Raw genomic sequence first — 12,334 nt, forward strand, 5'->3', positions numbered from 1 at the left:
GGAGTTGATGATACGCTCGGTTGCTTTACTTCCACTAGTCCTTAGACAGCAGCAGTTTCAGTAGTCTTAAGAAGACACAGTTAAGTATCAAGTTATGGCTCCTTCAGATTTAGTTACCAATAATATATAATTTAGTAGCACAATAGCTTTGATCGGTGTTTGAATGGCTAGATGGGGAGTCTGCTAATTACACATGAAGAGCTCTTTTTCTCATTCAATGTATTTACTTTAATTCAACCTTATCATTTCTTTTCCATAATCACCTAATATTTGTAATGTCACGTTCACAGCATTGTTATTTTTAATTTTTATAGTCTTTTTGTCCCTAATTCCATTGTAAATTGCTTGATACAGAAACTAACTTTATTACATTTTTTTTGCAGCACAATAATGGTATGAGACATGCCTTCCATCCAAGCTGTCAAAGGCTAACTTTTATATAATGCATTTGTATAATGGAACAGGCAAATCAAAGCCTTATTAATCCATTTTAACAATTTTCTTTCACGTAACAGTGGTAAAAGGCAAAGTACAGAGCACTTTAGCTTAATATTGGAATAAATAGGAAGATTCCAGTTTAAAACTCTGTTTTAATTATTGAACAGCTCTGAAAATTAAATTGCTGACCTTTGAGAATTTAGTGACCAAACAAGTGCTTGTCCTCAAGGCACATATTTGAAGCGTGCACTGCTTTACATGAAGCTTTTATACTCTGGTTAAAGATGCCTAAGAACACCGCAAGTACAAAGTGAATGAGGTAAGACCAAAGAGCCTATATATGCGATGATGGTAGTGATGATGATGATGATATTGATGTTGTCAGCTTGTGAAGAGGAATGCATGTATGGGGACCAAACTGTCTATGTCTTAGGCAAGAAACACTCCATTAGAAAACTGGGAATGGGGTTTTCTGTCAGTGGACAAGGACAGTCAGACTTCTCTGTGGCGTGCATCATATCCTAACAGCGTCATACAGAGCACTTCTTCCTTTTGCACTCCTCTGGAGTCCTTTGACTAAGGCAGCAAATGTTTATAGAGCTCAGAAGTAGCAAATGTTTAATCTATTTTCAACTTTCTTTAGTGCCAACCAGCAATAGCAGAGAACACGGGATTTTGCTGGTGGGTAATCAAACATTTCTCTGTAGACCATTGGCAAAGGCATCATAAATCACATTTCCAACAATTGTTAGGAAATGGGGAACTTTTCTGAAGACAGAATAAAAAGATTAAGGAACATGTCCCAAAATTAAGGTCTTCCTCTATAAATTAAGTTAAAAGAATATTTAAATCAATTATTACTAACAGGGTGTAATTATTCTTACTGAGAACATACCAGTCTCTCTCTACATGATATTTGTGTGCATTGTTTCATAAGACTGAGAAATGGTGGTGAAGAGATTAAACAGAAGACATCATTTTTTTAGTCAATGCTAGTTAATATTTCAAAAGGAATCCTGATCTTACTATTAAGTTCTCATTAATGAAAGACCCAATTCAAAAGCCAATTATGTAAAATTTACTCATTTTGACAATCACTTTTACCTGTACAAGTACTTAACCTATATAGCCCAAGCTTCTGTGCATGAATATTAATTGCAAATAAAATGGGCATGAATTTTGTTGTTGTTTGATTTTTGTTCCTCAGTCTAATCTCTTCCCATTAATTGCTCTTACACTCACTTAAACCATCTGTGTCCAGAATTAAGTATTAAATGTATTTTGGTGGGCCTATATTAAAAGACATTATATATGAGGCACACTGTAATGAAAGGATGAATATAAGCTGGACTTTAAGTAGCATAGTTACATGAAGGGGGAGAACCAGACTAAAGACTTGTTTTTGCCAAAAAACTCTCTTACTTCATCCTTCACATTTTTGCCCTCACTCTGATTCCGCTCTGACCCCCTCTGAGGTCATTCAACTTATTAACCCAGTAGACGACTAACTGCAATGAAAAAAAAAAAAAGAGAAAAAGATGATTACTTTGTGCTGCATTAGGGGCTTGAACTGCCCTAGCTCACCTGCGGTGGCACCAGAGCCAGCTCCTGGGAGATGAGAGGTACAACTGTGCAGTCATGAGTAGGTGCAGGGAGAAATGTGGATGGACAAGTGGGCATTAAGACCTCTGCTTCTTCTTGGTTATGAGCTGTTTGACTAGCTCAATTATATTATTTTCCCCCTAAGAAGCTGTTACATAGATAGATACTGGCTTATTAACGGCCAACACTGATAAAAGGTTGGAGAGAAGAAGGGTTTCCTTACAGGCTCCAAATGCATAAGGTGCCACTCGGTAGGAAGTTTTTGAAATAGGAAAGAGGAAGCTGGAAGATGTAGACAGGCTTCTGCATGGTTCTGAAAGGCAGCAATGGCCATGAAATAGCTCCTCTTTGGGCACTGTTCTGGCTAGAGGAGTTTACAAAGAGATTTCTGAACAGGGAGAATGTCTCTGTTATGTAAGCAAAACTACAGCTCAGAGAAACAGGACATTGTATGAATCCTCGTGTATGAATGTGGGATGACTGGTCCTACCTGAGTCACCCCTCAAGACCTGAAATTCTGACTGTCGATTTGGGCTTAGGACAGCAACAACACTGTTATTAGCACACTCCCTTGTAGACATGCCAGACATTGGGATTTCACAGTTTTGGTTGCAGTAAGACAGGTCACTAGATGTTCTTCAGCATATAGCTGCTGCAGCTGCATATTCCTTGCTGTAATTGCTGGGGGCGGGGAGGGATTGGAAATTACTTTTGCCCGAGTTGCCTTTTTATTATGATCTTGAAATTTGGGTGAAGTTCAGCCAAATCCATGAAATCTGGGCTTTGTCAATGCAGTCATGGTTTAAATAGAACAGTGTGAAACTCTATGGGATGCACTGAGCTGTTGTTTTCTTGTTTGCTGGCTAGATCCTGAGAACATCAAGGGTAGCTCTAAACCTCCCCAGAGCTTTTGTGACTTTCAGCTGCTCACCATCTACCTGCATCAAAATTTCCCTTTGCAGAGTCACTTATTCCCACAAGTCATACTGCATAAGAAAATATGAAACAGAACCTGATGCTCCAAATCACAGGCAATTAAGCAATATTTTAAATTGTGCAAAGCTGAGTTCACGTTTCAAATGTATAATGATGCTACGGCTGATATTTCCATGAAATTATTATTTGAAATAGCACTCAGTAGTCTCCAGGACTATAGAGACATATAAATAAAGCAAAACAAAACAATAGACACGGTGAAACCCATTTCCTTTTTTCCCTCCCTCCCCCACCCTGCATCCCCTTCTAAGGTAGACTTAGGCAGATGTACTTTTGCTTTCTTAAATCTTTCAGCCAAAATCGTATAACCTATCTAAAGAATGAGAACCTGGATTATACTGCTGGCTATTGTAGTCAGCACAGCAGAAACACAAAACCAGGACGTCTGTACCCAAGGGTATCCTGGCATCCCTGGCAATCCTGGGCACAATGGCATACCTGGTCGTGATGGACGTGATGGTTCAAAAGGCGACAAGGGAGATACAGGTACTATTTTCAGAATAAATTACTTCATGTATCGAATGCAATGCCATTAGTTCCCAAAGTTGTCTGTAGTCACTCTGCATTAACGGGATTACTTTGCCTAGCCTTCAGGAAGCATTTCGGACATTTGTCATTTACTGTTTGAAGAAGGAAATATAAAGAAAGACCTAATAATGAAAGCAGGATAGCTAATACTATGGAGAGGTCAGGTCCATGGGATAAAAACAAAAGAATAAGACTTCACCTTTTATTTTGGTAATATCTTTATGTCTATTCGAAAATTTTAAAGCCTGTAAACCTACTCCTACATCTCTAAGACAGCAACTGTATTTCTGTAAAGAGCTTCAAGCCCAGTAAAAAAAGACCCCAACAACTGATACCTTGTTCAGTGTAATAAGACGTGTGCAGTGGTAAGAAGATTTCCCTTTCTTATCTAAATTTTACATTTGTAGGACTTTCTTCTGAGTGTGCCTGCTTGCTGTAACTCAAGAGCTACTAGAGGGAAGTTCAGGAATAGAGGCTATTGAAAAACAGTGTAGCATTCATGTCTGCTCTAACAGGCTATAACAGAGATTTGTGTCTGATACTGAAGACAGAGGTAATCTTCTCAGCATCCTAAAGCTAATAATTCCCATAGTACTTTAAGCCTTAGGATAATGATGGCCCTTGCATCCATACTGGAATATCAAGTCCAGGGTTGCACAAGATGATAAATCTGTGGGCATGTGGACATATAACACTTCATCTGAAGTGTCACAACCCAAGAATGCAAAGCACAGGACAAATGCAAATCTGCTGCTTCTAATTTGTTTGCAAAATTCTGGGGGGGGAACTTTTCCCCAACAGGCTTTATGTTAGGTCAGTTATTGTGTGGCATCATGCAGTGGCATTAGGGCTTAATGCATATACCTGTCACAAACACTTATGGTGGGCCTGGCTAACTCAGCTGCACAAATCAATCCGGATCAAACTTGTGCTTACAGATAAACCCTTCTACTGAGTACTGGTTTTAAGGATTGTGAATCACAGCTCTTTTCAGTGGGGTATATAATCCAGCACATAAACCAAACTGAGGTCAACTGGCTAAAAGAAATTAACTTAAATGTGCTGAAGTGTTTTACTATGTCTTTCAAGCTAGTGGAAATGTCTGCCTTTAACAGACCAGGTTGCTAAGCTAATGAATCACCTGCTCCACCAGAAAAGTATACGCTTTCACAGACAGCGTGTGCTGCGGAATCAGTGTTGAAGGTGCAGTTTGATGTGCGGTTCTCTGATGGTTATGCTGGCGTAGGCAGGATTCTCTACCAGATCCTTTTTCTACCACTTGACTCTTCTCTCTTATACACCACAACTGTTTGTGGGGCTATACAGTAAACTAGATCAGCTGAAAAATAACCAGCACTTATAATTTGGGCAATGAAGTTATTCACTACTTATGGCCTGCCCTGGACCACTGAAAGACAAGTCTACCCACTTATGTATTTACCTCAGTGACTGCTAAAGAGTTATTTTGAACTCTCTTGTTTATAAAATGATTTAGAGTTCTCTGTCAAGCAATCACTTACGTGCTCCTTCTGCTTTCAGTGCCCTAGCCTGGCTAAAACCAAAACCTTTTAAAATTTAGAAACAAACAAAAAAATTTCCATTATCTTCTTCATAGGCACATAAAATTAACTGCCTTCTTTTTCTATATGCAGGGGTCCAGAAAAGTCTGAAAAACGGAAAATCTAGAGCTTACTTATTTTCATTTATCTTATAAAGGTCTTCACTTTACTCCAGTGAGTTATCATACGATATCACTGGTTTCTGATAAAGTCCCCAACTTTTTTTCCTAAATTAAGCTATTATGATGACTGTACTGACTATTCTTTGTTTGAACAAATTGGGGTGACTGTACCATTCTTTATATTGTATGTACATACACCTTTGCAGTTAAATACATGAGACTTAGTTTTGTTCCCTATCAAGTCAATGAAATTTCAGCAGATGCTGGACTGTGTCCATTGTGCCGAAAACTGCTAAAGAACTGTTCTCCAGTCCGTATGGCTGGAGAGCTGCTCTTGGAATATGGTTACATCCAAACTGCCAACTCTTTTTTCTTCTATTGCATTCTGCAAATCCAGGTGTTTGATCACACACCTCCTGGTCACCCGTGATGTTACTACAAAAATGATTTCTGTAATTGCTCTCTTTGGAGGAGGAGAAAGTCTGTGTCATGCTAGATACAGGGATCAAGAGTGTGAATGCCTTCCTCAGATCTACAGGCAATATTATTCCACTGTAATGTTTCATTGCCATTGGCCAAACCCCTGCAGATGTCTCTTCTTAAGAGGGGAGTTTACCGTTGTTTCACTACTAGGCTTCCTGTCCCCGCAAAGCTTTTTGCTGAATGTGGCTTCCTCACTCCTTTTCCTGCTGGTATCTTCCATGGTTGGAGGCAACAACAGGACAAGAGCTTTACACATTGGTGGTCTTGACCAGGGTATAGCTCCTCTACATATCTCAATAACCCACCTTCACATGCTAAGGATTCCCTCTGTCTCAGAAAAGCACCGTCCTCAAGTAGGGTTTCTGTGCTCTCTGTCAATCTCTCCATAAGATAAAAGTAACAGCAGGGGCACCCACTAAAAGTGAGGAATAAGACTACTCTTTACATTGCTGTTTAGCCAGGCTTGAAGAGGAAGGATTAGAGAAGGCTTCATCTCAAGTTTTCTGGTAATTTAATTGTTCAATGAAAATCTGTTTTTCTTTTCTGTACTAGGCGAAGCAGGACTTCCTGGCAGTCCAGGAAAAGATGGTGCAAATGGAGAGAAAGGCGAACGAGGTCAGAAAAGAAGTGTTTTGATTTATTATTTGTCTATCAACTGCTGCCCTGGTGTTTGTGAGCACTGGATGTGCTATACTTTCTAGCTGTAGCGAAAGTACCTTAAACGTTAAAAAGCCTTTTTCCAAAAGTAGTAGAGGCTGCACACATACGCTGACAATACAAGAGCAATTTGCCACCTCCAATTATTCCACTGCCTCTGATGCCCTAAAACTTGTTCACTCAGCCTGTTATCCTACCTTTCCCATCTCTGATCCTTTCATCAGCTGCTGAGGAAAACACCGCATCTGCAGCTACCTCAGGAAAGTGAGGCTCCTGTAGCTATGTATGCAACTTCAGGGAAAGGGACTTTTAAAAGAAATTGTAGAAGACACAAGTTATACACCTAAAAATACAGTAGATCCTGTATACTTCACCTCTTTAGCCAACCAATGCACATGCAGCATGTCTCCTGTGTCAGATGGATGTACATGTGCAGAGTGACTTGTGCATAAAAGCAGCGAGTCAGCCATCGTGCAAGTGGCATCACATCATTCTGCACACATTCAATAACTCTGATGTGCTGGATTTGTGCATCCTTAGAGTAACTGTACACATACAATGTTTATATCCAGAAGCATGGAAGCCTGCCAAAGACAGTGTCCAGGTTCTCCAAAATCCTGAAGCTGACCCTGAGAAATAACATAAAGTATATACATTGCATGGGAGTAATTACAAGCTGCTCTACACCCCTCAGACTTTCATAGAATCATAGAATCGTCAAGGTTGGAAAAGAGCCTTAAGATCATTGAGTCCAACCATTAACCTATCACTGCCAAGTCCATCACTATACCATGTCCTCGAGCACCACGTCTATCCGTCCTTTAAATACCTCCAGGGATGGAGACTCAACCACTTCCCTGGGCAGCCTGTTCTGGTGCCTCACTACCCTTTTGGTGAAGAAGTTTTTCCTAATATCCGACTTAAACTTCCCCTGGAGCAGCTTGAGGCTGTTTCCTGTTGTCCTATCACTTGTTACTAGGGAGAAGAGACCGACCCCCACCTTGCTACAACCTCCTTTCAGGTAGCTGTAGAGAGCAATAAGGTCTCCCCTCAGCCTCCTCTTCTCCAGGCTAAACAACCCCAGGTCCCTCAGCCGCTCCTCATAAGACTTGTGCTCCAGACCCTTCACCAGCTTCGTTGCCCTTCTCTGGACACGCTCCAGCACCTCAATGTCCTTCTTGTAGTGAGGGGCCCAAAACTGAACACAGTACTCGAGGTGCGGCCTCACCAGTGCCGAGTACAGGGGCACTATCACCTCCCTGCTCCTGCTGGCCACACTATTTCTGATACAAGCCAGGATGCCATTGGCCCTCTTGGCCACCTGGGCACACTGCTGGCTCATGTTCAGGCACACCTGAACACATGCTGGCTCATGTTCTTTTCTCCAGTCTACTAGAAACGACCCCAGTCCTGGAAGTAGCATGAGACATGAGGCCAAAAAAGTTGTTTAAAATTACCAAAGCTACCTTCTTTTCCTGTCTCCTTGTCCTCATGGACCCACACTGCTTTTCCCAGAGGTTCACCATGCAATCTCACCTGTTTTCAATTCATTGCTGCTGTTAAATACTCTCAATTGTAACTTGAGAACAGCAAACTGTAAATACAGCATTATTCCTAACATCAGAAGCCAGAGGCTCTTATGCAGAAGTTATCAGTTTCTTCTCCTGATTGACAGAGTATATGATCATTATGGTATCTTTTGTATAAAAACTGCTGCCATGCCCTTCACATCATGAGACCCTCACCTTCCAACCCTTGTGCAGCAAGCAGGGGATTTTCAAAGGCTTTGAGTTTCAGTCCAAGAGTGGACAAAGGATAAATGGAGCATGTGGTAGCAAATAACAAGGACAAAAAGCCTTTAGTTGCACTGCAGTAGCAATCTAGGTAACCCAAGCAAAGTTCCATCACATAGAAATTACAGAAACACATGGCAAGCAAGTTCTGAGTGTTGTCCAAATAGAACCTTCCTCTGATTAAATTGCGAACCACCTCCCCCATTTTGTATACCAAAGACTGAAAACAAGTGTCTGGAGAGATGCTGCTTGATGATGTGAGCTGCCAGTGCTACCATCAGCCTGCAGACAAATCACTCCTTCCTTCTTTGAGCTTATTCTTGCCGCTCTCAGCCAGAGCACCTGTTTTCTAACACAACAGTAGGTTCTTCAGATGTTATGCTTGTCCTGCACTTAAATGTATGAGAAATTGTATGTACAGTGAGCACAGTATATACAGTGGTGACACACACCTACACATACATGTCTTCATGTTGAAACTCATGTTGTGCCCCACTAATCTAGTGGAAGATCACAAGAAAGTGTCTTTTTTTTTTTCATTTAGGAGCCAATGGGACTGTTGAAGAAAAGGGGAACAAAGGAGAAAAAGGAGAAAGAGGACGACCTGGGAAACTGGGACCAAAAGGAATTATAGGGTCAGTGGGTTACAAAGGTCAGAAGGGAGAGCTGGGACTGCAAGGACAAAAGGGGCTAAAAGGAGACATTGGGCCCATAGGTCCAAAAGGGACAAAGGGTGAAATTGGCCATCCTGGAAGAGTTGGTTTCCCAGGGCCAATTGGTCCGACTGGTAATCCAGGTCCTAAAGGTAATACTGGAGATCTGGGGCCACAGGGTAATCCAGGAGTTCAGGGGGAAAGAGGCTTGAAAGGAGACAGAGGAGATAAGGGGAACGTAGGTGCCCCAGCAGTCCTGCCAAGGAGTGCTTTCAGTGTCGGCCTTACAATTGCCACCAAATTTCCCCCCCCGAATCGCCCGATCAAGTTTGACAAGGTGCTGTATAATAGTCTAAACGACTACAACTCAGTTACCGGCAAATTCACCTGCAAATACCCCGGTGTTTACTATTTCACCTACCACATCACTGTCTACTCAAGGAACGTCCGAGTAGCTCTAGTTAAAAACGGCATCAAGATGCTGCACACAGTGGACAGGTACCAGAGTGGAGAGGACCAGGCCTCGGGAGCTGCCATCCTCGAGCTACAGGGAGGAGATGAGGTGTGGCTGCAGGCTCACCAAGGAGAGACTTTCAACGGGCTGTTTGCAGATGCTGATGATGATACCACCTTCTCTGGGTTCCTCCTGTTCAGCACCTCTGACCTGCTGGAGCCGCTGCTGTCGCCCCCCATGTAATTCCACGTTATCCGTGAATGCTGTATGTCTGTGTCCTTCAGCCCTCCCTAATAAAGTTGTTTTCTGCTAGCCAATTTCTACTGGATTCAACAGAAAACAGAAATCATTCAGGGAGGTACGCCGAGGGCTGAGAGGAAGACGTAGGACTGCAGGGCAGGTTGGGACCAGCTAGGCATCTCCCTAAAAGTTGAGTAAATATTTTTTTTTTTTTTTTACTGAAGTCATCACAGTGGGAAGGTGTAGGATCACACTACTTCTAGCTGTAGGAAACCAGGCACACAACTGCTCATCGCACAACTTATTGTGCTGAAGTTTTCATGACCAGCTGCTAAAACAGAGTTCAATGCTTCACAGCCATACTCAGGAGAGTTTGAATTGAACGCCTTCTTGTTCCAGTCACAAGGTACCAGGTGTTTATTTATTAAACTGTCCTAATCTACTGTTGTCAGCTTTGTTTTTTAAAACTCAAAATAAAAAAAAAATTCTAATGTGCATAAACCGTTTCTACGGCTGCAGTTGCCAGCTGGTTTTCAGGAACAGCTTCTGCACAAGAGAGGACAATTCTTAAGAACCTACAGTGTGGGGCTTGACACATTACTGGTTTGGTGACTTACTGTAGTTATACAGGGGTGCGTACACCAGTTCTGAAGGACAAATGTTTTAAAAGAAAGTGGGATGAAATAAAAGCTAAAATTTCAGGTTCTGGAATTATGACATGTGGGTCCCTACCATCTTGTATAAACATTAAGCAGCAGTTACTTCCAAGCCACTTTATATCTTTCTAGGTGGCATGCGTATATGGACTTGAAACTTGGTTAGTTTGCATCCAACCATTTCAAAATAATTTTTAAAACTTGGAATTAGTGTAGTTTGATACCTCCACAAAGGCTGCTTGCTCTGGGGCACAAGTGAGTTTTGCTGCAGCCGGGCAGATTTTACAGCTTTTAAATATGGTTCTTTGCTTTCTGTGTAGCTGAAGGTCTGAAATGTAGTGAAACGGAGCGACAGGAGGAAGTGCCGTGCGGATTCTCTGATGTGGACAGATGTGATGCTGGTGCAAAAATACAGCATAATGCTGCTGTACTTCAGAATGAGCCGGTACAAAACAAATTCTCCCAAATGAAAGATAATCTTTAATCAACTCTGAAGCAGACATACTGGAGAACTGATTGAGAGGTATTTCCTGTGCCATAAAACTTTAGTATCTGTGAATTTTCTCAGAATTTTTGTTTCTTTTTTCCCCTTTTCCCCTAAAACTCAAAAATACAACAAAAGATGCTGGTAAGTCCCACTCCCTCCCCCTAAAAGAGAATAAAGCAGAGATGCCAATTGACCCGGGTCAGCATCACGCAACTTGGCGCAAATGCAATGTAGGAGCGTGAGGCCTGGCTTCCCATCACCCCTGACGCTGCCGGGGAGGCAAGGAGATGCGGAGCGGGTTTCTGGAGGAAAAACAGCCGCACTTCGGCACTCCTCACGTCAGCCGAGTTACAGCGAGGGAGATCCTAGGACACGAAGACAGAGGAAAGGGTTACGTGAATTTTTCAGTAAGAGGAGATTTTTTCCCGTAAGCCACAGACCACAAGTTTGTGCCATAGAAGCATCTAGACCAAAAAACGCTTTAAAATGGACATAGGTTTAACTGGAAAACATGTAGGAGAAAATTCATTCAGCAGAGGCCGCTCCTCTCACCGCCACCGCGGCACCGGCGCCCGCCAGGCCCCCGCAGGCCTGCGGCAGAGCCCGGCCACCCCGCCCGGCCCGGCCCTTCCCTTCCCGCAGCGCCGCCCCAGGCCAGGCCGGGCCACAGCCGCCCCGGAGCGGCCGGGGGGGGGGAGCGAGGGAGCCGGGCGGGCGGGCTGAGGGGGAGGCGGGGGCAGGGGGCTCCGCCTCCCTCCGCGCTGGGCCCGCCGGCCCGCCTCCTCCTCCTCCCCTCGGCCCAGACGCGGCGAGGTCGCGGCCGAGCTGGGAGCGCTTGGGCCTGTGGCCGGGGCCCGCTCCGCCATGCTGGCCGGCTGCCGGCGGGCGCTGCCGGCGGCGCTGGGCCGGGCGCTGCGGGGCCGGGCGGCGGGGCCGGGCCGCCGAGCCGTCAGCACCAGCTGGTGCCCGGTGGGCGCCGCCTTCGATGCGAAGCAGCAGCAGCAGCAGCTGCGCGGCAGCGCGGCGGGCAGGGAGACGGTGAGCGGCGGGCGGGGAAGGGCCTGCGGCGGGCAGGAGGCGGCCCTGGCTGCCGGCAGCCTCGCGCTTTGCTTTGCTTCTGTGTGGTTTTTTATTTCAAAACTTCTGAATGGCGGTGGCGGGGACAGCCGGGCTGTTACCAGAGGGTCAGGCGGTTACATCTTTGTGAGGGTTTGTGTTGGTTCTAATGAAACAAAACATTCCGTCTGCTGGACACGCAGGAGTTTGCAAATCACGGCCTTGTTTATTGAAACATTTTCTTAGCGCCTCAATAGAGACCATAGGTATAAATATATGCGTTACCCCTTCCACTCCCAGCTCTTACCTGTCTGTGCCTTTTTTTAATCTGTCAGCGTCATGCCAACACGCTTTGGCAGTGCTTCCAAATCAGTTCGGCTGCTGGCATCTTGTTGCCTGGGTGTCATTCCTGACACTCAGTTACTTGGGGCAAAAAAGCATTTGTTTGCTGGGTTGGTGACACTCGGGCTTTTTGATTTATTTCTTTTTAGGGTGAGATGGGGACGTTTGTTAATGGGAGTCCTGGGAATCTAAACAAGTTCCTGGACAGCATAAGATATGTACTTCCAATGGCACAGTGCATACAGAATACTTACACCTGTAAAATCCA

The 12,334-nt window shown here is 44.0% G+C and overlaps 2 protein-coding genes across 6 annotated transcripts in view; both read left to right on the plus strand.

Annotated features, from left to right (window-relative positions):
• LOC104023097 (uncharacterized) lies at window positions 1-9,632 on the plus strand. Of its 2 annotated transcripts, XM_087759462.1 has the most exons (6): window positions 1-79; window positions 606-757; window positions 3,331-3,522; window positions 6,281-6,343; window positions 8,723-8,813; window positions 9,273-9,632. In XM_087759462.1, the coding sequence occupies exons 3-6, from the start codon at window positions 3,357-3,359 to the stop codon at window positions 9,526-9,528; spliced, it is 576 nt and encodes a 191-aa protein (XP_087615588.1). In that variant the 5' UTR covers window positions 1-79; window positions 606-757; window positions 3,331-3,356; the 3' UTR covers window positions 9,529-9,632. The 2 variants fall into 2 exon arrangements, with proteins under 2 accessions (XP_087615588.1, XP_009475152.1); XM_009476877.2 differs by having other exon boundaries at window positions 8,723-9,632.
• Window positions 9,633-11,448: 1,816 nt separating this feature from the next.
• MIPEP (mitochondrial intermediate peptidase) overlaps window positions 11,449-12,334 on the plus strand; it is a 75,205-nt gene continuing 74,319 nt past the window's right edge. For 2 of the 4 annotated variants that reach the window (XR_015705184.1, XM_087759460.1), the window contains exon 1: window positions 11,449-11,706. Coding sequence is in view for 3 of the 4 variants with exons in the window: in XM_087759460.1 (XP_087615586.1) it covers window positions 11,533-11,706 (174 nt within the window). In the remaining variant the exon portion in view is untranslated. The remainder of the gene's footprint in view (window positions 11,707-12,334) is intronic. The other 2 variants (XM_087759459.1, XM_087759458.1) reach the window with 2 other exon arrangements.

This window comes from Nipponia nippon, unplaced genomic scaffold, assembly GCF_047370975.1.
Source record: "Nipponia nippon isolate SJK-2023a ecotype South Korea unplaced genomic scaffold, ASM4737097v1 scaffold_2, whole genome shotgun sequence".
In the NCBI taxonomy this organism is placed as follows: Eukaryota; Metazoa; Chordata; class Aves; order Pelecaniformes; family Threskiornithidae; genus Nipponia; species Nipponia nippon.

What these genes read in the sequence shown, in the direction of transcription:
- LOC104023097 (XM_009476877.2), top strand. Translation starts at nt 3,357, where the DNA reads ATGAGAACCTGGATTATACTGCTGGCTATTGTAGTCAGCACAGCAGAA. An exon ending in AGGCGACAAGGGAGATACAG is followed by an intron (nt 3,523 to 6,280) that starts GTACTATTTTCA and finishes TTTCTGTACTAG; the next exon opens with GCGAAGCAGGACTTCCTGGC. An exon ending in TGGAGAGAAAGGCGAACGAG is followed by an intron (nt 6,344 to 8,722) that starts GTCAGAAAAGAA and finishes TTTTTCATTTAG; the next exon opens with GAGCCAATGGGACTGTTGAA.